The 25,766-nt window shown below is 38.6% G+C and overlaps 1 protein-coding gene across 1 annotated transcript in view; it reads right to left on the reverse strand.

Annotated features, from left to right (window-relative positions):
• Positions 1-680: 680 nt before the first annotated feature.
• SRPRB (SRP receptor subunit beta) overlaps positions 681-25,766 on the reverse strand; it is a 38,635-nt gene continuing 13,549 nt past the window's right edge. Inside the window, exons 5-7 of the mRNA XM_082839674.1 lie at positions 24,981-25,117; positions 17,778-17,832; positions 681-2,606 (exon numbers count right to left, since the gene is read on the reverse strand). Coding sequence (XP_082695800.1) covers positions 2,393-2,606; positions 17,778-17,832; positions 24,981-25,117 — 406 coding nt within the window. The 3' untranslated portion in view covers positions 681-2,392. The remainder of the gene's footprint in view (positions 2,607-17,777; positions 17,833-24,980; positions 25,118-25,766) is intronic.

The following is a 25,766-nucleotide window of genomic DNA, read 5'->3' on the forward strand; positions in this document are numbered from 1 at the left end:
CCATGAAGAAATGGGCCTACTTTGGCTGAACGGGTTCAGTGCCACAAGAAAATAATTTGACCTCCCATTGAAAACCCTTCCAAGCTCCCAAGGACTAGTCACCATGACCTCACCCTGGCCCAGACCCACAAGAGTGGGATGACCGTGGCACAGGGTTAGGAAGCAGGATGGGACTATGCGGCCTGCCTGCTTCCTTCACCCTGTGAGCAAAACTACACAGGGCTTGTGGCCCAAAGAACTTAGAAACGAAACACACTAAAGGCACGCATGATACTACAGGAGGCCACATCACCTGTGAGGGTGCGCCCAGGAGCCCCAGGTGCTTGGTAGAGGTCACGTTAAGCATGCAGATTCCTAAGACCACACCCGATCTACTGCTGAATTGAATGTTCAGAAGCAGGGTCCTCAGGTGAGCTCTTTAACAAGCATCAGTTAATTCTGATGCACACTAACATCTGAGAACCACTGTTTGAGACATAACTTTCCTTTTGCAAAAGATCATCTTTAGGTCTTGAATAAAATTCAACCTTGCTCCCCTTCTTCAAGTCACTTGTTCTGTGTATTGCTTCCTCCAATAAAATAAAACAGTTTATTACCAGAAAAAAACATCAAAAAAGCTGAGAGAACACACATGCCTCTTAAGGAAGCATCAAGCCATTCATGTTTATTCAGGTGAGCATTACCTATGATTATGTGAACATGTCACATTCATCAGATTCCTTTTGGGCTTCCGGTTCACTGATCTTACCCACTTAAATTACTACTTGGCTAATAAGGAAAGGGCAAGAAAGAGTCCAAAAGACTAATAACATTAGCAGCAGTGAGGCTTCCCAGTTAAGAACCCTGCCACGGTCATACTCTTAACGTCTTCTCCGCGCGAGCCTGGGTTTATTTCATACTCCAGCAGCAAGGTGTGTGATGCAGGGTGTGCGGGCGGGGGAGGAGGGGCCCTGGGGTCCCCTCACTCGGAGCCAGAGTGACACACAGGAAGGGGAGACAGCAGGCAGAGGCCTGGGCCGTAGTGTATGTACGTGGGGGCCACACTCACTGGGACGTCATCAGCTCCATGCTTTTCTCCTTTGCCTCTCCCCATCCCTCAAGACTGGGTTAGGCGCCCCACTGCACACTCCTGGAGCACCCTGTGCCTCTCCTGTTAACTACACTTCCCACACTGCTCTGTGATTAGTGTCTCACTTATCCACAGCCACTCTTGTCTCCTTTGAGGCTTTAGTTGGCTTGTCCCTGAGTGTGTGAGCTAGGGATTGAAGAGTTTCTTCTTATGTACACTGCAATCATTAGGCCCTGGAAACCTGGAGTTGGGCCTGAATCCTAAAACGTGCTCCCATTTGTACCTACTCTACCACTCTATTTAAATGCTTTAAGCTAGACAGGCTGTTTTGTTTACCAAGAAATGTATTAATCATTTATAAAAGCCATTAAAAAAACCATACATTTAAGAAGACAGCGAAGAACATCACTTTGAAAATGCCATTTTTCTTAAACCATCAGTGAACATGCACTTTAAAAATCTACAGAGAACTTTTTTCATTTTGTATTTGTTCCACAGCATTCAAGCTGACAGTACAAGATAGGAGCTCATCAAACAGCACATGAAGATAGCCCAGGAGCATTCACGCATCCAGAAAAACAGAACAGCTTCTAAATCTCCACATATTCCCCAGTTAAGGGAAACCACTAGAACGTACATTTCAGTAGCATTTGGGAATTTAGAACTTATAGTTCTATCACCTGGGGACGACTCCTAGGGTTCACAACATGTTTTTGAAACCTAAGTGCTATGAGGCTGGAGTGTGGACAAGTCACTGAGCTGATGAAGAACAGACCACTGTCAACACAGCCCTGCTGTTTTCAACCTTCCTTCACATGTCGGAGACCATACTGTAATTGCACCTACAAATCTGAAAATTCACAGAGGACTAGATGATGTACTGCCCATGAATGTCAAAGGCAATTGGAAATCACCCAGTTCCATACACAGACAGGTTTGTTTCCAGGAAAAAGAGACCAAAGCACAGAAGCAGAGGACAAGAAAACATTTTAGATGATATTGTATTCTCATGATAATATCCTCTCTACGTGAGGTCGGCTTGTTAGACCTTGACCTTACATCAAGCATATGCTAAAGGGACCTTACATACACTTTGAAAAGGGAAGACACGAATCAAATAAAACTAACTAGCTTGAATGCAATAAGGGAGAACTGTAACTTAAAAACTTCCACACTGGTTTCAACAATAATTTGTTTCCAGAACAAGGAAAAGTTCCTAACTATATTTGTACCCCTTCTTTATCAACTCCAGACCACCACATCCTTTTCCAAAACTGTCAGTCACACACATACACATTCGCGTCTTGTGTTTGCATCTGGCCCTCAGGCGATTTTAGCCAGCCACTTCTCCAAGTCCTGGATGTCAGCAGAGCCAGCGTCCCCTCTTCCGCCCTTGGCACTGCACTCCAGGAACTCCACTTTGAGGGGCAACTGTGAGAATTCAAATTCTTTGCCTTTCTTTCCCAGCTGAGCAGTGGCAGTGCTAGAACTGTCCAGTATGCTGGGGGCAGCAGAACGGGTGACTCGTAAGGTATTGCTGTGAGACAAAAGGAAAATGAGTCAGGAAGCAAAAAGAGCTTAATTTTTATATAACAATTAAAGGCCTTTAGGAAGTCATATTAATTCCTAAATATTTCAGCACTCATTTAAATACTTCATCATAAAACTGTCAATTATGCTATTAGGATTGCTGAATATTTGCATTTACAGGTCACTCTCTTGGACAGACAGGATACGGATCCAACCTAACATGGCCAGATGACAGGAGGGCACTAGTGAACCAAGGTCACACCAACCTTCTTCCAGTCCAGTGCCCCCTTCTACTAGGATTTCCTGCATGATGCCATTTGAAGATACAGTTTTAAATTACCCGCTGTAAGTATTATAAAACCTTTCTGAAAAGTTTCTGAAAGTGAAGTGTGGGTAGATAGGGTATTTATATTTACCTTGAGTCTATCTGGATACAGAGCTTAGAAATCCACAAACTACAGACTCTCATATCCAGTTTGGATACAATTACTATTCTCCAATCTCTTTAACCACTAACACTTTCCCAATTTAAGTCACTTAACTGCCACCTGCTGGCCCTAATAAGAATTGCAAAAGCAAGGCTCATTTGTCTACTTCTCTCCCCCTTTCTGCTGTCCAGAAGCAGAGGAATACAGGCTGACAATCTGCTTTCTTACAAAATAAAGCGTTTCTTGGTGCTGTAAGATTTCATGAAAACTAGTGAAGAATCCACAGGAAAACTAAATACCTTGCTTAGAAAGACACACATAGATGTAAAACGTATTTTAAAAACAAATAATTAGAGAACGGAGCCCACGTTTCCACAGAGCTGGAACTCCCGGCTCGGGGTCTCTTCCCTCCGCTGTCATGGAACTGCCCCGGAGCCCGAGGGGAGGGCAGCCACACTGAGGCTGCCGGCTCTGGAGGGGCCCCGGGGGCCGAAGCCGCGACAGTCGTGGGGACAGCAGGCTGGAGCCCAGAGAAGAAGAAGTCAGTATCTACTGCTGCTGGACGTGGCCACGTGCCCAGTTCTGGACAATGAGAGAACCATGATTATATATTCCTCATACTGAAAAATGCTTTAACTGCCCAGAAAAATATGAGTGATAAAGGAAACTAAGAATCACATCATCTGCCATCTGCAAACTGGAAACCCAGGAAAGCGAGTGGTTATAATTCCAGTCCCTGTCCAAAGGCCTGAGAACCAGTATAACTGATGGTGTAAAGCCCAGTCCAAGGGCAGGAGGAGACTGACATCCCAACTCAAGCAGGCAGGTGGCAAGAAAAAACAAGGCGCTGCTTAAAGGAGCTACAGAGACCGGCGCGAGCAGCGACTAACAGCGCGGACCCCAGAGACGGGCATGAGACGCTAAGGCTGCTGCTGCCACCACCAAGAAGCCTGTGTGCGAACACAGGTCACTATTCACATCTCTCCTCCCGGGAGCCTGTGCAGCCCGCCACTGCCAGGGTCCCGGGATCCAGGGACAACTTCCCCGGGAGAACGCACGGCGCGCCTCAGGCTGGTGCAACGTCATGCCGGCCTCAGCCACCAAAGGCCCACCCCGCACTCTGTGCTCCTCCCTCCCCCCCGGGCCTGAGTGCGCCAGAGCCCCAGAAGCAGCTGCTCCTTTAACCCAGTCCTGTCTGAGCGAAGGACAGACGCCCTCCGGCGACCTACACACAAAGGCGGGGCCAAATCCAAAGCTGAGCCCCCGAAGCTGCGCGAACAAAGATGAGAAAGGGAAATTTCTCCCAGCAGCTCAGAAGCAGCGGATTAAAGCTCCACAATCAACTTGATGTACCCTGCATCTGTGGAATACATGAATAGACAACGAATCATCCCAAATTGAGGAGGTGGACTTTCAGAGCAAGATTTATGATTTTTTTCCCCTTTTCCTCTTCTTGTGAGTGTGTATGTGTATGCTTCTGTGTGAGATTCTGTCTATATAGCTTTGCTTTCACCATTTGTCCTAGGGTTCTATCTGTCCGCTTTTTTTTTCCTTAAAAAAATTTTTTTTTCTTAATAATTATTTTTTATTTTAACTATTTTATTTTATCTTCATTTTATTTGATTTTATCCTCTTCCCTCCCTCCCTCTCTCCCTCCCTCCGTCCTTCTCTCTCTCTCTCTCTCTTTCTTCTTTTTCTCCCTTTTATTCTGAACCATGTGGATGAAAGGCTCTTGGTGCTGCAGCCAGGAGTCAATGCTGTGCCTCTGAGGTGGGAGAGCCAACTTCAGGACACTGGTCCACAAGAGACCTCCCAGCTCCACATAATATCAAATGGCGAAAATCTCCCAGAGATCTCCATCTCAAAACCAGCACCCATGGTCACTCAACGACCAGCAAGCTACAGTGCTGGACACCCTATGCCAAACAACTAGCAAGATAGAAACACAACACCACCCATTAGCAGAGAGGCTGTCTAAAATCATAACAAGTCCACAGACACCCCAAAACATACCACCAGACGTGGACCTGCCCACCAGAAAGACAAGATCCAGCCTCATCCACCAGAACACAGGCAGCAGTCCCCTCCACCAGGAAACGTACACAACCCACTGAACCAACCTTAGCCACTGGGGACAGACACCAAAAACAATAGGAACTACGAACCTGCAGCCTGTGAAAAGGAGACCCCAAACACAGTAAGATAAGCACAATGAAAACACAGAAAAACACACAGCAGATGAAGGAGCAAGATAAAAACCCACCAGACCTAACATATGAAGAGGAAATAGGCAGTCAACCTGAAAAAGAATTCAGAATAATGATAGTAAAGATGATCCAAAATCTTGGAAACAGAATAGAGAAAATGCAAGAAACATTTAACAAGGACCTAGAAGAACTAAAGAGGAAACAACCAATGATGAACAACACAATAAATGAAATTAAAAATACACTAGAAGGGATCAATAGCAGAATAACTGAGGCAGAAGAACGGATAAGTGACCTGGAAGATAAAATAGTGGAAATAACCACTGCAGAGCAGAATAAAGAAAAAAGAATGAAAAGAACTGAGGACAGTCTCAGAGACATCAGGGACAACATTAAACGCACCAACATTCGAATTATAGGGGTTCCAGAAGAAAAAGAGAAAAAGAAAGGGACTGAGAAAATATTTGAAAAGATTATAGTTGAAAACTTCCCTAATATGGGAAAGAAAATAGTTAATCAAGTCCAGGAAGCACAGAGAGTCCCATACAGGATAAATCCAAGGAGAAACACGCCAAGACACATATTAATCAAACTGTCAAAAATTAAATAAGAAGAAAACATATTAAAAGCAGCAAGGGAAAAACAACAAATAACACACAAGGGAATCCCGATAAGGTTAACAACTGATCTTTCAGCAGAAACTCTGCTGAAAGCCAGAAGGGACTGGCAGGACATATTTAAAGTGATGAAGGACAGAAACCTACAACCAAGATTACTCTACCCAGCAAGGATCTCATTCAGATTTGATGGAGAAATTAAAACCTTTACAGACAAGCAAAAGCTGAGAGAGTTCAGCACCACCAAACCAGCTTTACAACAAATGCTAAAGGAACTTCTCTAGGCAAGAAACACAAGAGAAGGAAAAGACCTACAATAACAAACCCAAAACAATTAAGAAAATGGGAATAGGAACATACATATCAATAATTACCTTAAATGTAAATGAATTAAATGTGCCCACCAAAAGACACAGACTGGCTGAATGGATACAAAAGCAAGACCCATATATGTGCTGTCTACAAGAGACCCACTTCAGACCTAGAGACACATACAGACTGAAAGTAAGGGGATGGAAAAAGATATTCCATGCAAATGGAAACCAAAAGAAAGCTGGAGTAGCAATTCTCGTATCAGACAAAATAGACTTTAAAATAAAGACTATTAGAAGAGACAAAGAAGGACACTACATAATGATCAAGGGATCGATCCAAGAAGAAGATATAACAATTGTACATATTTATGCACCTAACATTGGAGCACCTCAATACATAAGGCAAATACTAACAGCCATAAAAGGGGAAATCGACAGTAACACATTCATAGTAGGGGACTTTAACACCCCACTTTCACCAATGGACAGATCATCCAAAATGAAAATAAATAAGGAAACACAAGCTTTAAATGATACATTAAACAAGATGGACTTAATTGATATTTATAGGACATTACATCCAAAAACAACAGAACACACATTTTTCTCAAGTGCTCATGGAACATTCTCCAGGATAGATCATGTCTTGGGTCACAAATCAAGCCTTGATAAATTTAATAAAACTGAAATTGTATCAACTATCTTCTCCGACCACAACACTATGAGACTAGATATCAATTACAGGAAAAGATCTGTAAAAAATACAAACACATGGAGGCTAAACAATACACTACTTAATAATGAAGTGATCACTGAAGAAATCAAAGAGGAAATCAAAACATACCTAGAAACAAATGACAATGGAGACAGGACAACCCAAAACCTATGGGATGCAGCAAAAGCAATTCTAAGAGGGAAGTTTATAGCAATACAATCCTACCTTAAGAAACAGGAAACATCTCGAATAAACAACCTAACCTTGCACCTAAAGCAATTAGAGAAAGATGAACAAAAAAACCCTAAAGTTAGCAGAAGGAAAGAAATCATAAAGATCATATCAGAAATAAATGAAAAAGAAATGAAGGAAACGATAGCAAAGATCAATAAAACTAAAAGCTGGTTCTTTGAGAAAATAAACAAAATTGATAAACCACTAGACAGACTCATCAAGAAAAAGAGGGAGAAGACTCAAATCAATAGAATTAGAAAAGGAGAAGTAACAACTGACACTGCAGAAATACAAAAGATCATGAGAGATTACTACAAGCAACTCTATGCCAATCAAATGGACAACCTGGAAGAAATGGACAAATTCTTAGAAATGCACAAACTGCCAAGACTGAATCAGGAAGAAATAGAAAATATGAACAGACCAATCACAAGCACTGAAATTGAAAGTGTGATTTAAAATCTTCCAACAAGCTTCCCTAGTGGCGCAGTGGTTGAGAGTCTGCCTGCCGATGCAGGGGACGCGGGTTCGAGCCCTGGTCCGGAAGATCCCACAGGCTGTGGAGCGGCTGGGCCCGTGAGCCATGGCTGCTGAGCCTGCGCGTCCGGAGCCTGTGCTCCACAACGGGAGAGGCCACAACAGTGAGAGGCCCGCGTACCTCAAAAAAAAAAAAAAAAATCTTCCAACAAACATAAGCCCAGGACCAGATGGCTTCACAGGCAAATTCTATCAAACATTTAGAGAAGAGCTAACACCTATCCTTCTCAAACTCTTCCAAAATATAGCAGAGGGAGGAACACGCCCAAACTCATTCTACGAGGCCACCGTCACCCTGATACCAAAACCAGACAAGGATGTCACAAAGAGAGAAAGCTACAGGCCAATATCACTGATGAACATAGATGCAAAAATCCTCAACAAAATACTAGCAAACAGAATCCAACAACACATTAAAAGGATCATACACCATGATCAAGTGGGGTTTATTCCAGGAATGCAAGGATTCTTCAATATACGCAATCAATCAATGTGATACACCATATTAATAAATTGAAAGATAAAAACCATATGGTTATCTCAATAGATGCAGAGAAAGCTTTCGACAAAATTCAACACCCATTTATGATAAAAACCCTGCAGAAAGTAGGCATAGAGAGAACTTTCCTCAACATAATAAAGGCCATATATGACAAACCCACAGCCAACATCATCCTCAATGGTGAAAAACAGAAAGCATTTCCACTAAGATCAGGAAAAAGAGAAGGTTGCCCACTCTCACCACTCTTATTCAACATAGTTTTGGAAGTTTTAGCCACAGCAATCAGAGAAGAAAAGGAAATAAAAGGAATCCAAATCGGAAAAGAAGAAGTAAAGCTGTCACTCTTTGCAGATGACATACTATACATAGAGAATCCTAAAGATGCTACCAGAAAACTACTAGAGCTAATCAATGAATTTGGTAAAGTAGCAGGATACAAAATTAATGCACAGAACTGTCTGGCATTCCTATATACTAATGATGAAAAATCTGAAAGTGAAATCAAGAAAACACTCCCATTTACCATTGCAACAAAAAGAATAAAATATCTAGGAATAAACCTACCTAAGGAGACAAAAGACCTGTATGCAGAAAATTATAAGACACTGATGAAAGAAATTAAAGATGATACAAATAGATGGAGAGATATACCATGTTCTTGGATTGGAAGAATCAACATTGTGAAAATGACTCTACTACCCAAAGCAATCTACAGATTCAATGCAATCCCTATCAAACTACCACTGGCATTTTTCACAGAACTAGAACAAAAAATTTCACAATTGTATGGAAACACAAAAGATGCTGAATACCCAAAGCAATCTTGAGAAAGAAAAATGGAGCTGGAGGAATCAGGCTTCCTGACTTCAGACTATACTACAAAGCTACAGTAATCAAGACAGTATGGTACTGACACAAAAACAGAAAGACAGATCAATGGGACAGGATAGAAAGCCCAGAGATAAACCCACGCACATATGGTCACCTTATCTTTGATAAAGGAGGCAGGAATGTACAATGGAGAAAGGACAGCCTCTTCAATAAGTGGTGCTGGGAAAACTGGACAGGTACATGTAAAAGTATGAGATTAGATCACTCCCTAACACCATATACTAAAATAAGCTCAAAATGGATTAAAGACCTAAATGTAAGGCCAGAAACTATCAAACTCTTCGAGGAAAACATAGGCAGAACACTCTATGACATAAATCATAGCAAGATCCTTTTTGACCCACCTTCTAGAGAAATGGAAATAAAAACAAAAATAAACAAATGGGATGTAATGAAACCTCAAAGGTTTTGCACAGCAAAGGAAACCATAAATGAGACCAAAAGACAATCCTCAGAATGGGAGAAAATATTTGCAAATGAAGCAACTGACAAAGGATTAATCTCCAAAATTTACAAGCAGCTCATGCAGCTCAATGACAAAAAAACAAACAACCCAATCCAACAATGGGCAGAAGACCTAAACAGACATTTCTCCAAAGAAGATATACAGACTGCCAACAAACACATGAAAGAGCGCTCAACATCATTAACCATTAGAGAAATGCAAATCAAAACTACAATGAGATATCATCTCACACCAGTCAGAATGGCCATCATCAAAAAATCTAGGAAGAATAAATGCTGGAGAGGGTGTGGAGAAAAGAAAACACTCTTGTAGTGATGGTGGGAATGTGAATTGGTACAGCCACTATGGAGAACAGTATGGAGGTTCCTTAGAAAACTACAAATAGAACTACCATATGACCCAGCAATCCCACTACTGGGCATATACCCTGAGAAAACCATAATTCAAAAAGAGTCATGTACCAAAATGTTCATTGCAGCTCTATTTACAATAGTCAGGAGATGGAAACAACCTAAGTATCCATCAACGGATGAATGGATAAAGAAGATGTGGCACATATATACAATGGAATATTACTAGGCCATAAAAAGAAAGGAAATTGAGCTATTTGTAATGAGGTGGATGGACCCAGAGTCTGTCATACAGAGTGAAGTAAGTCAGAAGGAGAAAGACAAATACCATACGCTAACACATATATATGGAATTTAAGAAAAAAAAGTGTCATGAAGAACCTAGGGGTAAGACAGGAATAAAGACACAGACCTACTAGAGAATGGACTTGAGGCTATGGGGAGGGGGAAGGATAAGCTGTGACAAAGTGAGAGAGTGGCATGGACATATATACACTACCAAACGTAAAATAGATAGCTAGTGGGAAGCAGCCGCAAAGCAGCCTCGGTGCTTTGTGACCACCTAGAGGGGTGGGATAGGGAGGGGGGGAGGGAGGGAGGGAGACGCAAGAGTGAAGAGATATGGGAACATATGTATATGTATAACTGATTCATTTTGTTATAAAGCAGAAACTAACACCACCATTGTAAAGCAATTATACTCCAATAAAGTTGTAAAAAAAACAACAACAAAGAATTAATACAGGGAAAAGCATTTGGGGAGGAGCACATAGGGCCTTCTAAGCAAGGTGGTGCATCCATGGGTATTCACCTTACTATTCTTTAAACTCAATATATGTGGCACATATACTCTTTTACATGTAGTATATTTTACAATTAAAAAACAACTCAAAAGGAAAAAAAGACGAACATTATATTCAGCTCTTGCCATAAGGCCATGTAAACATAGTAAATCTTGGGATTCAGAGGACTATCAAATGCTTCAAAGCTGATAAGGCCTAGTTCTCCTAAACACAGGATTAAACTAAATTTAGACTCCTAATTTAACTGATATTAACCTTTATAACTTTTCTTTTTTTTATGGCTGTGTTGGGTTCGTTGCTGCACGTGGGCTTTCTTTAGTTGCGGTGACCGGGGATTGCCCTTCGTTGTGGTGCACAGGCTTCTCATTGTGGTGGCTTCTTTTGTCACGGAGCATGGGCTCTAGGAGCACGGGTTCAGTAGTTGTGGTTCATGGGCTCTAGAGTGCAGGCTCAGTAGTTGTGGCACAAGGGCTTAGTTGCTCTGCAGCACGTGGGATCTTCCCAGAGCAGGGCTCGAACCTGTGTTCCCTGCATTGGCAGGCGGATTCTTAACCACTGTGCCACCAGGGAAGCCCCCTTTATAACTTTTTAACATTTTATTTCACTGCCGTATAATACAGCATTTTTTTCTGTATTGTTTTTCTACGGCCCTTTAGAGTGAAAAACAAATGGACTAAGGAAAATGTGTTTTAAACATGGGAAGACTTGGACTATGCTGTTTAAAAAAATGGATGTACAAATATTATGCCTGTTTTTGTCCAAAAGATAATTCTCAACAATTGCACAGAAAGTTTAGAAAAACAAATCAGCTAATTCCAATTTTTTTAGCTTAATGACAAGCAATATGCAGTCTCAAAAGAGTGAACATCAAGAATAGGAGAAGAGGTGATGAACATGCAATTTCAGAAAGGACAGAAACCACTGAAAGTGATACCAGCAAGATGGCAGAATGGGAGTTTTCAGCTCAAGTCCTCTCACAGAAACATGAATTTGAATAACCATCCACACAGAAGAATACCTTCATGAGAGATAAGAAATCCAGGTTAGAGATGACAGCACCTGGGTATAACACAGAAATAAGAAAAGATGCATTGAAGAGGGTAGAAAGGACAGTTCCACATTACCCACGTTACTGCTCCTGCAAGCCTGAACAATGCAGCATGGAGAGATATGATTCACACGGGGGAAGGAGGGTGAAGTGAGCACCTACTGTGTCATGGAACCTAGCTCCTGACCAGCCCCAGTAGACACAGGTACCTACCTGGCCAGCCATGACAGATTCAGTTTCCAGGCCAGTTTCCATGGACCCAGGCATTAGGCCCACCCACCCACAAACCCAGAAGCAAGGCCAACCTGCCTAGGGACTCCAGCAGCAAGCCCACCCAGAATCTCTGGCTGGACTGACTAGAGAAGTGCTTACTCCGACAAAGTTAGTCTATAATGACTAGAAGAAGTCATTACTTTTTCAAATGTGCAGACACCAAAATAAGGACACAAGGATCATGAAAAATCAGGGAAACATGACACCACCAAAGGAAGAAGATAAATCACCAATAACTGACCCTAAAGAAAAGGAGATCTACAAAGTGCCTGGCAAAGAATTCAAAATAATCATCTGAAAGTCCCATAAGGTACAAAATAACACAGAAAACTCAACAAAATGAGGCAAAGAATAGGTGAACAAAATCAGAAAGTCAACAAAGATATAGAAACCATGAAAAACAAAAATTCTGGAGCTGAAGAACACAATGACTGGATGTGAAAAATTCAACAGCAGACTCAGTCAAGCAGAATAAAGAATTGGAGAGCTTGAACACAGGTAACTTGAAATTACTCTGTGAGAAAAACAAAAAGAAAAGGCGAAAAAGAGTGAAGAAAGTCTTATGGGACATCATAAAAGGAACCGATATATGCATTATGGGAGTCTCAGAAAGAGCAGATAAAGGCAAAGAATCAGAAAGCTTATTTAAAAAAATAATGATAGAAAACTCCCAAATCTGGGGAGGGAAATGAACATCCAGATCCACTAAGCCCCTAAAACCCCAAATGGATTAAACATAAAGAGAGCTTTAATGAGACACATTATAATCAAACTGACAAAAGTCAAAGACAGAATGTTGAAAGCATTAAGAGAAAGGCCATCTGTCACAAACAAGGGAAAATTCATAAGACTAGAAGTGGATCTCATAGCAGAAACCTTGCAGGCCAGTGGAGAGTGGGATGGTATATTCAGAATGCTGAAAGAAAAAAAACCTGCCATCCAAGAATACTATACCCAGCAAAACTGTCCTTCAGATATGAAGGACAGACAAAAGCTTTCCCAAACACACAAAAGCTGCAGTTCATTACTACTAGTCCTGCCTTATAAGAAATGTTAAAGGGAGTTCTTCAAGGTGAAATAAAACTAATCAAGAACATGAAAACACATGAAAGTATAAAACTCACTGTAACAGTAAGAATATACTAAAATTTAGAATACTCTAGTATTGTAATGGTGACACATAAATCATTTTTAACTCTAGCATAAACACTAAAGACAAAAGTAATAAAAATAACTATGACTACAATAATTTATTAATGGACACACAATATAAAAAGATGTAAATTGTGACATCAGTAACATAAAATGTGGGGGAAGGAGAAGTTAATGTATACAAATTTTTGTATACAGTCAAAGTTGTTGTCAGCTTAAATTAGACTGTCAGTATTATAAGATGTTTTATATAAGCCATGACAGTTACAAAGAAAACACCTGTAGTAGACACACAAAATAAAGAGAAAAAAGTCAAAGCATAACAATACAAAAGAAATCATCAAATTACAAAGGAAGAGAGGAGACAAAGGAACTATGAAACAGTCAGAAAACCATCAACAAAACAGAATAAGTTCTTACCTATCAATAATTACTTTAAATGTAAATGGTTTAAATTACCAATCAAAACAGAGTGGATGAATGGATAAAAAAACAAGCTTGAAGTACATGCTATCTCCAAGAGATGCACTCTCCATTTAAGGTTCAAAGTAAAGGGACAGAAAAACATATTCTATACAAATGATAAACAAAAGAGAGTAGGGCTGAATACATAAATATCAACAGAATAGACTAAGTCAAAAATTGTCACAAGAGACAAAGAAGGTTATCGTATAATAATAAAGGGGCCAATTCATCAAGAGGATAAAATAATTGTGTACATATACATGTATATATGTAACATCAGAGAACCTAAATAAATAAATGGGATATATCACATTAACAGGATGAAGGATAAAAATCTTATGATCATCTCAACAGATTCAGAAAAAGCATATGACAAGATTCAACATCCTTTCATGATAAGAACTCTACAAAATAGTTACAGAAGGTATGTACCTCAAAATAACAAGTGTCATATATGACAAGCCCACAGATAACATCATACTCAATAGTGAAAGCTAAAAGCTTTTCCTCTAAGATCAGAAACAAGATAAGGATGCCTACTCTTGCCACTTCTATTCAACATAGTACTGGAAGTCCTAGACAGAGCAATTAGGCAAAAAAGAAACAAAAGGCATCAAAATCAGAAAGGAAGAAGTAAAATTATCTCTGATTTCAGATCACTTGATCTGAAATATAGGAAAACATAAAAGACCCCCCCAAAAATGAGAACTAACAGACTCAGTAAAATTGCAGGATACAAAATCTACACACAAAAACAAGTTCTGTTTCTATGCGCTACTAATGAACTATCAGGAAAAGAAATTAACAAAACAATTCCATTTATAATAGCATCAAAAACAATAAAATACTTAGGCATAAATTTAACAAAGTAGGTGAAAGATCTGTACACTGAAAACTATAAAACAGTGATGAAAGAAACTGAAGACACAAATAAATGGAAAAATGCCCCTTGGTCATACATTGGAATAATTTACATTGTTAAAATGTCCATCTATAGGGGACTTCCCTGGTGGTCCAGTGGTTAAGAATCTGCCTTCCAATGCAGGGGATGTGGGTTCTATTTCTGGTCAGGGAACTAAGATCCCACATGCCGCGGGGTCACTAAGCCCGCACACCACAACTACTGAGCCCACGTGCCGCAAACTACAGAGTCCACTCTCCCTAAACTACTCTCTGGAGCCTGCGCGCCACAACTAGAGAGAAGCTCGCAGGCTGCAACAAAAGATCCCACATGCCGCAACGAAGATCCCACGTGCCGCAACTGAGACCCGATGCAAACAAAAAAATCTCCATCTATAAATTTAATGGAATCTCAATCAATATTCCAATGGAATTTTTCACAGAAATAGAAGAAACAATGGTAGAATTCATATGGAACCACAAAAGAACTATAATACTCAAAATAATCTTGAGTAAGAACAATAAATCTGGAGGCATCACATTTCCAGATTTCAAATTATATTGTAAACCTATAGTAATCAAAACAATATGGTACTATAAAAAGACATATAGATCAATGGAATAGAATAGAGCACCCAGCACAAACCCATGCATATACAGTAAACTAATCTTCAACAAGGATGACAGGAGTATACTATAGGAAAAGGATAGTCTCTTCAATAAATGGTGCTGGGAAAACTGGATATCTACATGCAAAAGAATGAAACTGTGTATGTTATACCATACACAAAATCAACTCAAAATGGATTAAAGACTTAAATATAAGACCTGAAACCATAAAAATCCAAGAAGAAAATGTTCACTGACATTGGTGTTGTGGAAATTAGTTTTAAGATATGAGACCAAAAGCAAATAACAAAGCAAACATAAACAAGTGTGATTATATCAAACTAAAAAGCTTGTGCACAGCAAAGGAAAGAATCAACAAAATGAAAAGGTAACCTATGGAATGGGGGAAAATATTTGCAAACCATATATCTGATAAGGGTTAATATCCAAAATATGGGATTTAGCAATATGTTTTTGGATCTGTCCCAAAACATACAACCCAGTAACAAAAGAACAAATAATCCAATTTAAAAAATGGGCAAAGGACCTGAACAGACATAGAGGACATACGAATAGTCAACAAGTACATGAAAAGATGCTAAACATCACTATTCATCAGGGAAATGCAAATCAAAACCACAATGAGATGTCACTTCACACCTGACAGAATTACTAACATTAGAAAAAAAAAGATAAGTGTTGGTAAAGATATGGAGAAAAGGGAACCTTGGTACATTGTTGGTGGCTATGTAAACTGGTACAGCTATTACAGAAAACAGCACTGAGATTCCTCAAAAAATTACAAACAGAACTACTACCATATGAATCAGCAATTCCACTTCTGGGTAGTTATCCAAAGGAACTGAAATCAGAATCTCAGAGAGGTATATGCCTTCCATGTTCATTGCAGCATTATTAACAATAGCCAATATATGGAAGCAACCTAAATGTCCATCGAAGGATGAACAGATAAAGAAAATGTGGAACATATATACAATGGAATATTATTTAGCCCTGCAGAAGAAATTCCTGCCATTTGCGACAACATGGATGGACCTAGAGAACATTATGCTAAGTGAAATAACATAGAGTAAGACAACTACCATTATGATTAATTACACTTATATGTGGAATCTAAAACAGTCAAACACATGGAAGCAAAGAGTAGAATGGTGGTCACCAAGGTGGGGGGCAGGGGGAAATGGAGAGATGATGGTCAAAGGGTATAAAGTTTCAGTTATGCAAATAAGTAAGTGCTAGAGATCTAATATATAGCATAGTATTCACTGTACACTTAAAATTTGTTAATAGGGTAGATCTTATGTTAAGTGTTCTCATGAAATACATACACACACAAATAATGAAGTACGTAGGAAGAAACTCTGGGAAGTAATGGATATTTTTATGGCCTCGATGGTGATGATGGTTTCACAGGTGTATGCTTATCCCCAAATTGAGTTGTATACATTAAATATTCACAGCTTTTTACATATCAATTATACCTCAATAAAGGGGTTAAAATGTTCTTTTGATATTCAATTTGAAGGCATGATGTCTTTGATAAATCTAATTGAATGGCTAACTTTTCTTCTATTATATATTAAAAAGTTTAAAGCACATGGGATTGAATATATCATTCTCAATTGAAAAAAAAAAAGCCACAGAAAATGACAGACCAGGGCTGGTAAAATTTTTCTGTAAAGAGCCATAAATTAGATATTTTGGGCTTGTGGGTGATATTTAGTCTCTGCCACATATTTTTCTACTTTTCTTCTTTTCTTACCTGTCCTATAAAAATGCAAAACCACTCTTTGTTGGCAGACCCTCAGGAGGAGTTTGTCAACCCCTGAAGCAAACCGTATTCTACTAGACTCTAAGCTCCTGAGTACAGGAACAACATCACACTTCTTATAGTCACATCCTAGAGCAGGTCATGGCATATGTTAGACAAATTATAGGTGCTTATTAAATGAGCAAAGGAGAATGTAAATGATAATTGGAAAAAATTTACTAAAAGTTGAGTTTGTACAATTTTTCCTTATCAGATTTTTTTATTAAAAATATCCTTACATAACAGCATAAGAAAACATAACTTGCTCTATTATAATGTTGATTGTATCTCCTATGTAGGCAACCTGTTAGCTAACTCTTACAAATCAGCAGAACACAGAGACATAGATTCCTTAAAATTCAAAAGCTTATAGCTCAATTCACAAATTTTTAAACACTAAAATCAAGCTAAATGATATCGCCACATAGCTTGAAAACAAGAAACACACTACAAAATAGTATCATAGATTTTTATATTCTTCTGAAATGTTCCTTTCTTGTTCTGTCAACAAAAATTTCCATGGCTTTCAAATTTAGTTTTTAAATCCTTTCATATCTACTATAAACTAGGTCTAGAAACAGTGGGAAAACAAATTGAGCTGTAGTCGCAATAAACCTGAGATTTTCTTTCCACGAAAATTTTAAATATCTATAAACATCCCATTAATACTTTTTACAGTTCCATTAATTCTGTTGTCAATTATTTAACAAGTATATTTCACACCAATCTTCAGGCTAATTGTGATAACCATACAAAACCAAAGACCTTAAGCAATATATACATATTTCCTAAGTGTTAAGAGATACAGTTAACCAACAGGACTTATTCTTACTTACATTTCTTTTTCAAGCTGCTGCTGAATTAACTTTGCTGATTTTGCCATTGTAATGTCTGTAAAGAAATAAAGACACTGCTGTTGTTTAAAGCAGAAGGGGTCTTTTCCCAAGACTTCTTGCACATATGGAAAATTCCTATTTAAACCAGTAAGTTTCTTTGCCCCACCATTTAAAAAAATTTTTATATTACATTGGATTATAGTTGACTTACAATGTTGTGTTAGTTTCAGGTGTACAGCAAAGTGATCCAGTTACACATATACATATATCTTATTCTTTTTCAAATTCTTTTCCCATTTAGGTTATTACAGAATATTGAGCAGAGTTCCCTGTGCTATACAGTAGGTCCTTGTTGGTTATCTATTTTAAATATAGTAATAAGTATATGTCAATCCCAAACTCTCAATTTATCCCTCCCACCAACCCCACCATTTTTTTAAAGAGCTTTTTTTTAAAAATTTATTTTTATTCTTATTTTATTTATTTTTGGCTGTGTTGGGTTTTTGTTGCTGCACACGGGCTTTCTCTAGCTGCGGCGAGTGGGGGCTACTCTTTGTTGCAGGGTGTGGGCTTCTAATTGCGGTGGCTTCTCTTGTTGCAGAGCACGGGCTCTAGGCTGCGGGCTTCAGTAGTTGTGGCACAGAGGCTCAGTAGTTGTGGCTCGCAAGCTCTAGAGCACAGGCTCAGTAGTTGTGGCACATGGGCTTTGTTGCTCTGTGGCATGTGGGATCTTCCTGAACCAGGGATCAAACCTGTGTCCCCTGCATTGGCAGGCAGATTCTTATCCACTGCGCCACCAGGGAAGCCCGCTTAAAGAGCTTTTTATCACTAGTATTCCATTATCAAAGTAAGCTTTATATTTGCACAAATATTTATATTACAATTATGCTTACAATTAAGCTGGTGACCCTAAAATTGAGAAGCTCTTTCACAGAAGTTTTCTACATCTTACAGACATTTGAAATCAACACATATGTTGTATACATAAGTCCAGCCAATGTAACAAGAAGAGAAGCTACCAGCTTTGTGATTTTAACAAGACCCTTCATTCCAGTAGAAATACCCTGCCTGTCATATAAAACTAAACCAAGAACATTTCCAGCTGATACTAAGATGGTATGTTACAGCATTAAGTGCACTTTAGTAATAAAAAAGCACTGGTTTGGCACCAGCAGAAGCCAAATAAATATAGAAGAAATAAAGAGGTCAGGTAATGACCCTAAGACTGATTCACGATAAGTCATTGTTAGGGTTACTACTAACTCACCTTTGAGAAATGCATTAAGCTTTTCATAGAATGAGATTAGGTCTGAAAGAGGACTAAAGATCAACTAGTCTATCTTATTTTTAGAAAAGAGAGATTATTTCATTATTGAGGTAACATTGGTTTATAACATGTTTCATGTGTACAACATTATGATTCAATTTGTGTATACACTACACCGTGCTTACTATCAAAAATTTAGTTTCCATCCATCACCATACAGTAGTAGGTGCAAATATCTTTCTGAGTTAGTGTTTCCATTATCTTTGGATAAATATCCAGAAGTGGAATAGCTGGATCCCATGGTAGCTCTATTCTTAATTTTTTGAGGACTATCCATACTGTTTCCCACAGTGGCTGCATTTACATTCCCATCAACAGTGCACAAGGGTTCCATTTTCTCCACATCCTCGCCCACACATGTTATTTCTTCTCTGTTTGACAACAGTCACTCTAACAGGTGTGAGGTAATGTCTAATTGTGGCTTTGATTTGCATTTCCCTAATAGTTAATGATGTTCATCTTCACTAGTGATGAACATCTTCATTATGTGCCCAATGACCATTTGTATATCTTTTCTGGAAAAACATCTATTCAGGTTATCTGCCCATTTTTAAATCAGGTTTTTTGTTGTTGTTGAGTTGTATGGGTTCTTTATATTTTTTGGATATTAACCCCTTATCAGATAATATGATTTGACAATATCTCCTCCCAGTCAGTAGGATGTCTTTTCATTTTGTTGATGGTTTCCTTTGCTGTGCAGAGCTTTTTAGTTTGATATAGTACCACCTGTTTTTGTTTTTGTTTGCCTTGCCTGAGGAGACAGATCCAAAAACATATTGCTAAATCCCATGTCAAAGTCCGAACTCCCTGTTTTCTTCTAGGAGTTTTATGGTTTCAGGTCTTCAAGTCTTTAATACACTTTTCAGTTAATTTTTGTGTATGGTATAATAGTCTACTTTCATTCTTTTGCATGTGGCTGTACAGTTTTCCCAACACCATTTACTGAAGAGACTGTTCTTTCTCCATTGTATGTTCTTTGTGCCTTTGTTGTAAATTAATTGTCCATATGTTTATTTCTGGGCTCTCAATTCTGTTCCATTGACCTGTATGTCTGTTTTTCTGCCAAATACCATGCTGTTTTGATTACTATAGCTTTGTAGTAATATTTTGAAATCAGGGCATGTGATACCTCCAGCTTTGTTCCTTTTTCTCAGAATTGCTTCGGCTATTCACAGTTTTTCATGGTTCCATACAAATGTAAGGAATTTTTGTTCCATTTCTACAAAAAAATGTCATTAGGATTTTGACAGGGATTGCTGCAATGAATCTGCAGATTGCTTTAAGTAAAATAGACATTTTAACAATGTTAATTCTTACAGTCTATGAGCATGAAATATCTTGCCATTTCTTTGTGTCTTCTATTTCTCTCAACAATGTTTTATAGTTTTTACTGTATTGTGGGATCTTAGTTCCCTGACCAGGGATTGAACCTGCACCCTCAGCAGTGAAAGTGTGCAGTCCTAACCACTGGACCACCAGGGAATTCCCATCCTTGGTTAAATTTATTCCTGGGTATTTTATTGTTTTTGCTGCAATTTTAAATGGGACTGTTTTCTTAATTTCTCTTTCTGCTTGTTTGTTGTTGGTGTACAGAAACACGACAGATTTTTGTATATTGCTTTTGCACCCTGCAACTTTACTGTATTCATTTATTATTTCTAATAGGTTTTTGGTGGAGTCTTTAGCTATGTTGAATGAGAGTGGCAAGAGTGGGCATCCTTGTCTTGTTCCTGATCTTAGAGGGATAGCTTTCAGTTTTTCACAGTTGAGTATGATGTCAGCTGTGGGTTTGACATGCATAGCCTTTATTATGTAGAGGTACATTTTTTCTATACCCATTTTATTGTCTTTATCATAAGTGGAATAGTTTAAGAAGAATGGGTATTAAATCTTCTTTGAACATTTGGTAGAATTTACCAGTGAAGCTCTCTGGTCCTGGACTTTTGGTTTTTTTGGAAGGCTTTTGATTACTGCTTTAATCTCCTTCCTAGTTATCAGTCTATTCAGATTTTCTATTTCTTCAAGATTCAGTCTTGGAAGGTTGTTTGTTAAGAATGTATGTATTTCTTCTAGGCTGTCCAATTTGTTGGTGTAGTTATTCACAGTATTCTCTTATAACCCTTTGTATTTCTGTGGGATCTGTTGTAATTTCTCCTCTTTCGTTTCTGATTTTATTTATATGAGCCGCCTCTCTTGTCAATTTTGTTTATCTTTTCAAAGAACAAGCTCTTAGTTTCTACTATCTTTTTAGTCTCTATTTCATTTATTTCTGCTGGCTTTTAGTATTTCCTTCCTTCTACTGACTTTGGGCTTAATTTGTTCTTTTTCTAGTTCCTTTAGGTGTAAGGACTGTGGAGATTTTTCTTGTTTCTTGAGGTAGGCAAGTATTGCTATAAACTTGTACTGCTTTTGATGCAACCTATTGATCTGGTATGACATATTTTCATTTATCTTCAGGGATTTTTATTTCCTCCTTTCCTCCTCATTGACCTAATAGTTTGTTCAGTAGCATGTTGTTTAGTCTCCACATATTTGTGATTTGTTCAGCTTTCCTCTTGTAGTTGATTTCTAGTTTCAAATCTTTGTGGTAGGAAAAGATGCTTGATATGATTTCAATCTTAAGTTTATTGAAACTTGTTTTGTGTCCCAGCATATGGTCTATCCTTGAGAATGTTCCATGTGCACTTGAGAAGAATGTGTATTCTGCTGCTTTGGGATGGAATGTTTTATTTATATACATGTATATATATATGTATGTATGTATGTGTGTGTGTGTGTGTGTGTGTGTGTGTGTGTGTGTATATATTCCACCTGATGTAATACTTCATTTAAGGCCAATGGTTCCTTGTTAACGTTCTGTCTAGATAATCAATTCATTGATGTAAGTGGGATGTTAAACTCCCCTACCATTATTGTTGTCAATTTCTTCATTTAGATCTGTTAATAATTCCTTTCATGTTTTAGTGCTCCTATGTTAGATGTTTATATATTCATAAATGTTACATCTTCTTGATGGATTGTCCCCTTTATCATTATATAAGTCCATCTTGTTCTCTTCTTTGGCTTGAAGTCTATTTGATCTGATCTGAGATGGCTAAACCTGCTTTCTTTTGGCTGCCATCTGCTTGGAGTATCATTTTCCATCCCTTCACTTTGAGCCTATGTTTGTCTTTAGAGCTGAGATGAGTCTCTGGGAGACAGGATATAGCTGGTCTTGTTTTTTAATACATCCAGCCACTCTGTGTCTTTTGATTGGTGAATTCAATCCACTTATATTTAGGGTGATTATTGACAAATGACGACTAGTACCGCCATTTCATCTTTTGTTTCCTCTATATCTTTTGTTTGCTCTATATCTCCATTGTTTCTGCCTGACATATTAGTTGGTGGTTTACTAGTTTCCTCCTAGTTTCATGTCTCTGCTCTAGACTTACATTTTGTGGTTACCATCAGGTTTGTATAAGACATCTCATAGATAAAACAGTCCTTTTTCCACTGATAGGATCTTATCTTCATTTGCCATTATATGGGTTCTGTTCTTTTCCTCTTCCCCTTTTACATTTTTGTCATCTCAAATTATCCCTTTTTATATTGTGAGTTCATTACCAAACTGCAATAGCTATAATTATTTTTACTGCTTTTTCCCCTTTAACCTTTATAATTAACAACCTATTCTGATGTAAAGTTGCAATTTTCTGATTCTATCTATTTATCACCTTACTCAAAGTTTTGCGTACTTTTGCCTCTTTGTTTCAGGTAGGAGAGCTCCTTCCAACACTTCTTGTAAGGCAGGTCTACTGGTAATGAACTCCCTCAGCTTTTGTCTGGGAAAGTCTTTATTTCTCCTTTGTATCTCAAGGATAAGTTTGTTGGAAGAATTCTTGGCAGAGGTTTTGTCTTATAATATTTTGAGCAGGCTATCCCATCCTCTCCTGGCCTATACAGTTTCTGCTGAGAAATCCGCTGATAGATTAATAGGGGTTCCTTTGTAGGCTACTGTCTTTTTTCCTCCAGATGCCTTTAAAATTCTTTATCATTGAATTTTGACAATTTTAACATAATGTGTCCTGGAGAACACCTTTTAGCATTGAGATAATTAAATGTCCTCTTAGCTTTATGGACTTGTATATCCAGTTCCTTCCCCAGCTTTGTGAAATTCTCAGCTATTATTTCTTTAAATAAACTCTCTGCTCTCTTCTCCCTCTCTTCTTCCTCTGGGATAACCATTATCTTTATGAAGGATAATGAAGTTGGATAGTTCTCATAAAATCTTATTTTTAAAAAAATCTTAGTTCTCTTGCCACTCCTACTTGAATCATTTCTAGATCTCTATATTCAAGCTCACTAATTCTCTCTTCCATATGGTCTGCTCTATTTCCAGTGCTTTCTAATGCATTCTTCATCTCATTTATTGACATCTTCAGCTCCAGAACTTCTGTTTGGTTCTCTTTTAGACTTTTAATATCTTTGGTAAAGTATTTCTTCTGTTCATTAATTTTATTCCTGAGCTCACTGAACTGCCCTCCTGAGTTCTCTTGTAGCTTGTTTAGTTTCTTCATAACAGCTATTTTGAATTCTCTATCAGTTAGATTACAATCTTCCATGACTTAAGTTTGGCTGCTGGAGAACTGTCATTTTCTTTTCGTTACACTGTGTACTGTGGTTTTACATGGTACTTGACAAACTGTTCCTCTGCCAGTGCATTTGAAGTAGCAAATACCTTTCTTATGTAGGTAAAGCTTTTTTTTTCTCCTTGATTCTTACAGTTCAACAAGTTGGAAAATAGAGACCTTTCCTTTCTTTTTCTTGCTATAGCACAGGTTTTTGGCTTTTCTTACCTGAGCTGCCTCTGACCATATTTGAGAATTGGCACTTTCCACCCTCTACTACCTCTGCCAGATGTGTCACTGGTACCCTCACTGTCACTGCTTGAGCAGTTGGGGGGGGGGTGTGGGGAAAAGTGAAGGAGACAGAGTCACGGACACCTTCGCCACATCTGGGGTTGTCGGGTTTGCATACAGCACTGCCATGAGCCAGGGGATTGGGGTCACAGGCCCCACCACCACTGCTGCTGCGGGTCCCTGTGGCCAAAGGAGCTACTGCAGCCAGGAGGCTGGAGCCATGTGTGCTGTCTTCCCTGTTGCTATAGGGTTCTCCGGGGCTTCAGGCTCAGCCACTGTGGCCAGAGGCTAAGATTGTAGACATTCGTCCACTGTTCCCCCAGTTCTACCTCCTCCATGTGTTCCAGTCCACCCACCTTCAGAAGTAGACTTGTGGATCTCTCCAGCATTCTAGTGTGTTGGGCAGAGGAACCTTTGTTGAGTTTTGGATGTTTTACTAGTTGTAGAATGAAGGGGAGAGACAAAGAAGGTGTCTCACACCTCATGATGCTGACATCACTCCTAATCTGATTTTAAAGGTAATAAAACTGAAGCCTAGTTTTACTGGCTGAGACTAAAATGTTTTTCATTCTTACAAGGTTGCAAACTCTCCTTGATGAAATGTGCTAGATGGCAAACTTGTTTAAAAGGAGAGACTCCATCCTGTCCTTCCTCAACTGTGTATCTGATACGACATATTGTCGATCTGATGAACTTAACTTGGTAAATTAAAATGATTTACGATTAAAAATAAAACACTGTATCAAAGAATAAATGATAACAATCACTCCTTTGTCGCTCCTTAGAACAGCCTGGTAAGGGAGACTAATGAAAATGCTGGAGTATAAATAAATTTTAAGATTTAAAATCCTTAATTTATAGTTCATTACCAATCACCTCTCATCCTCAGTAATAACAATTGTAGATAACTGTATTAATTCTTAGTAGCAATCGCAGAAAAATCTCAACTATTATTACCAGAAAACATGATAGTACCTTGCTTATTGCAAGCGATTAAGAATGACGGTGTGTTCTTCAGACCAATACTGTCAAGGAGGACTTGATACAGAAACTCTGCCACATCTTTCACCTCTCGCTGGAAGGCTGCACTATCCACAACAAACACAATAGCCCTGGAGGGGGAAAAAAAGAAAAACTGCCATGTGAGCATGCAATAGTGCAGCATTATATTGAAAAATGATACCCTTAATTTTGCCCAATTCAATCCTAATGATTAAAACAAAACAAACTCACATACAGGTGTCTGCACAAGTAATGATACAACACAAATACTTAACAAAGGACTACTTAGTGCTACTATGTATCAATGACTGTATCTAAAAAGACAAAAGAAAATGATGCCTCCCCTCAAGTCCAGCAAATTGTCATATACAAAACCATGTGATAAAACACTAGGACAGACCTTGTACTTGCTATAATAGAAACAAAGAGGAAGATAATTTACATGAAACCAGGTCAGGAACACTTAAAGGAGGATGTAATAGTTGAGTGAATTTTAGCCAGACAAAATACTACTGTGGCAAAGACTGTCTGGAAAGTAGTATGTGCAGGGCACAAAGTGGTGGAACAACATGCTTTGGAGAACTCAAGGTAAGCTAATACACAGGTAGGTGGGGAAATGAAGGAAAACCAGGTCAGACGGCAAAGGGGTGCAACACACTGACCTAAAGAGTTTATGCTTTTCTGTCTTACAAAGAATATTAGTGCCTAAATTACAAATACAACTAAGAGGATAATCAAACTAGAAGCAGAGTGACCAGG

This window comes from Leucopleurus acutus (genome assembly GCF_964270905.1).
Source record: "Leucopleurus acutus genome assembly, chromosome: 5".
Classification (NCBI taxonomy): domain Eukaryota; kingdom Metazoa; phylum Chordata; class Mammalia; order Artiodactyla; family Delphinidae; genus Leucopleurus; species Leucopleurus acutus.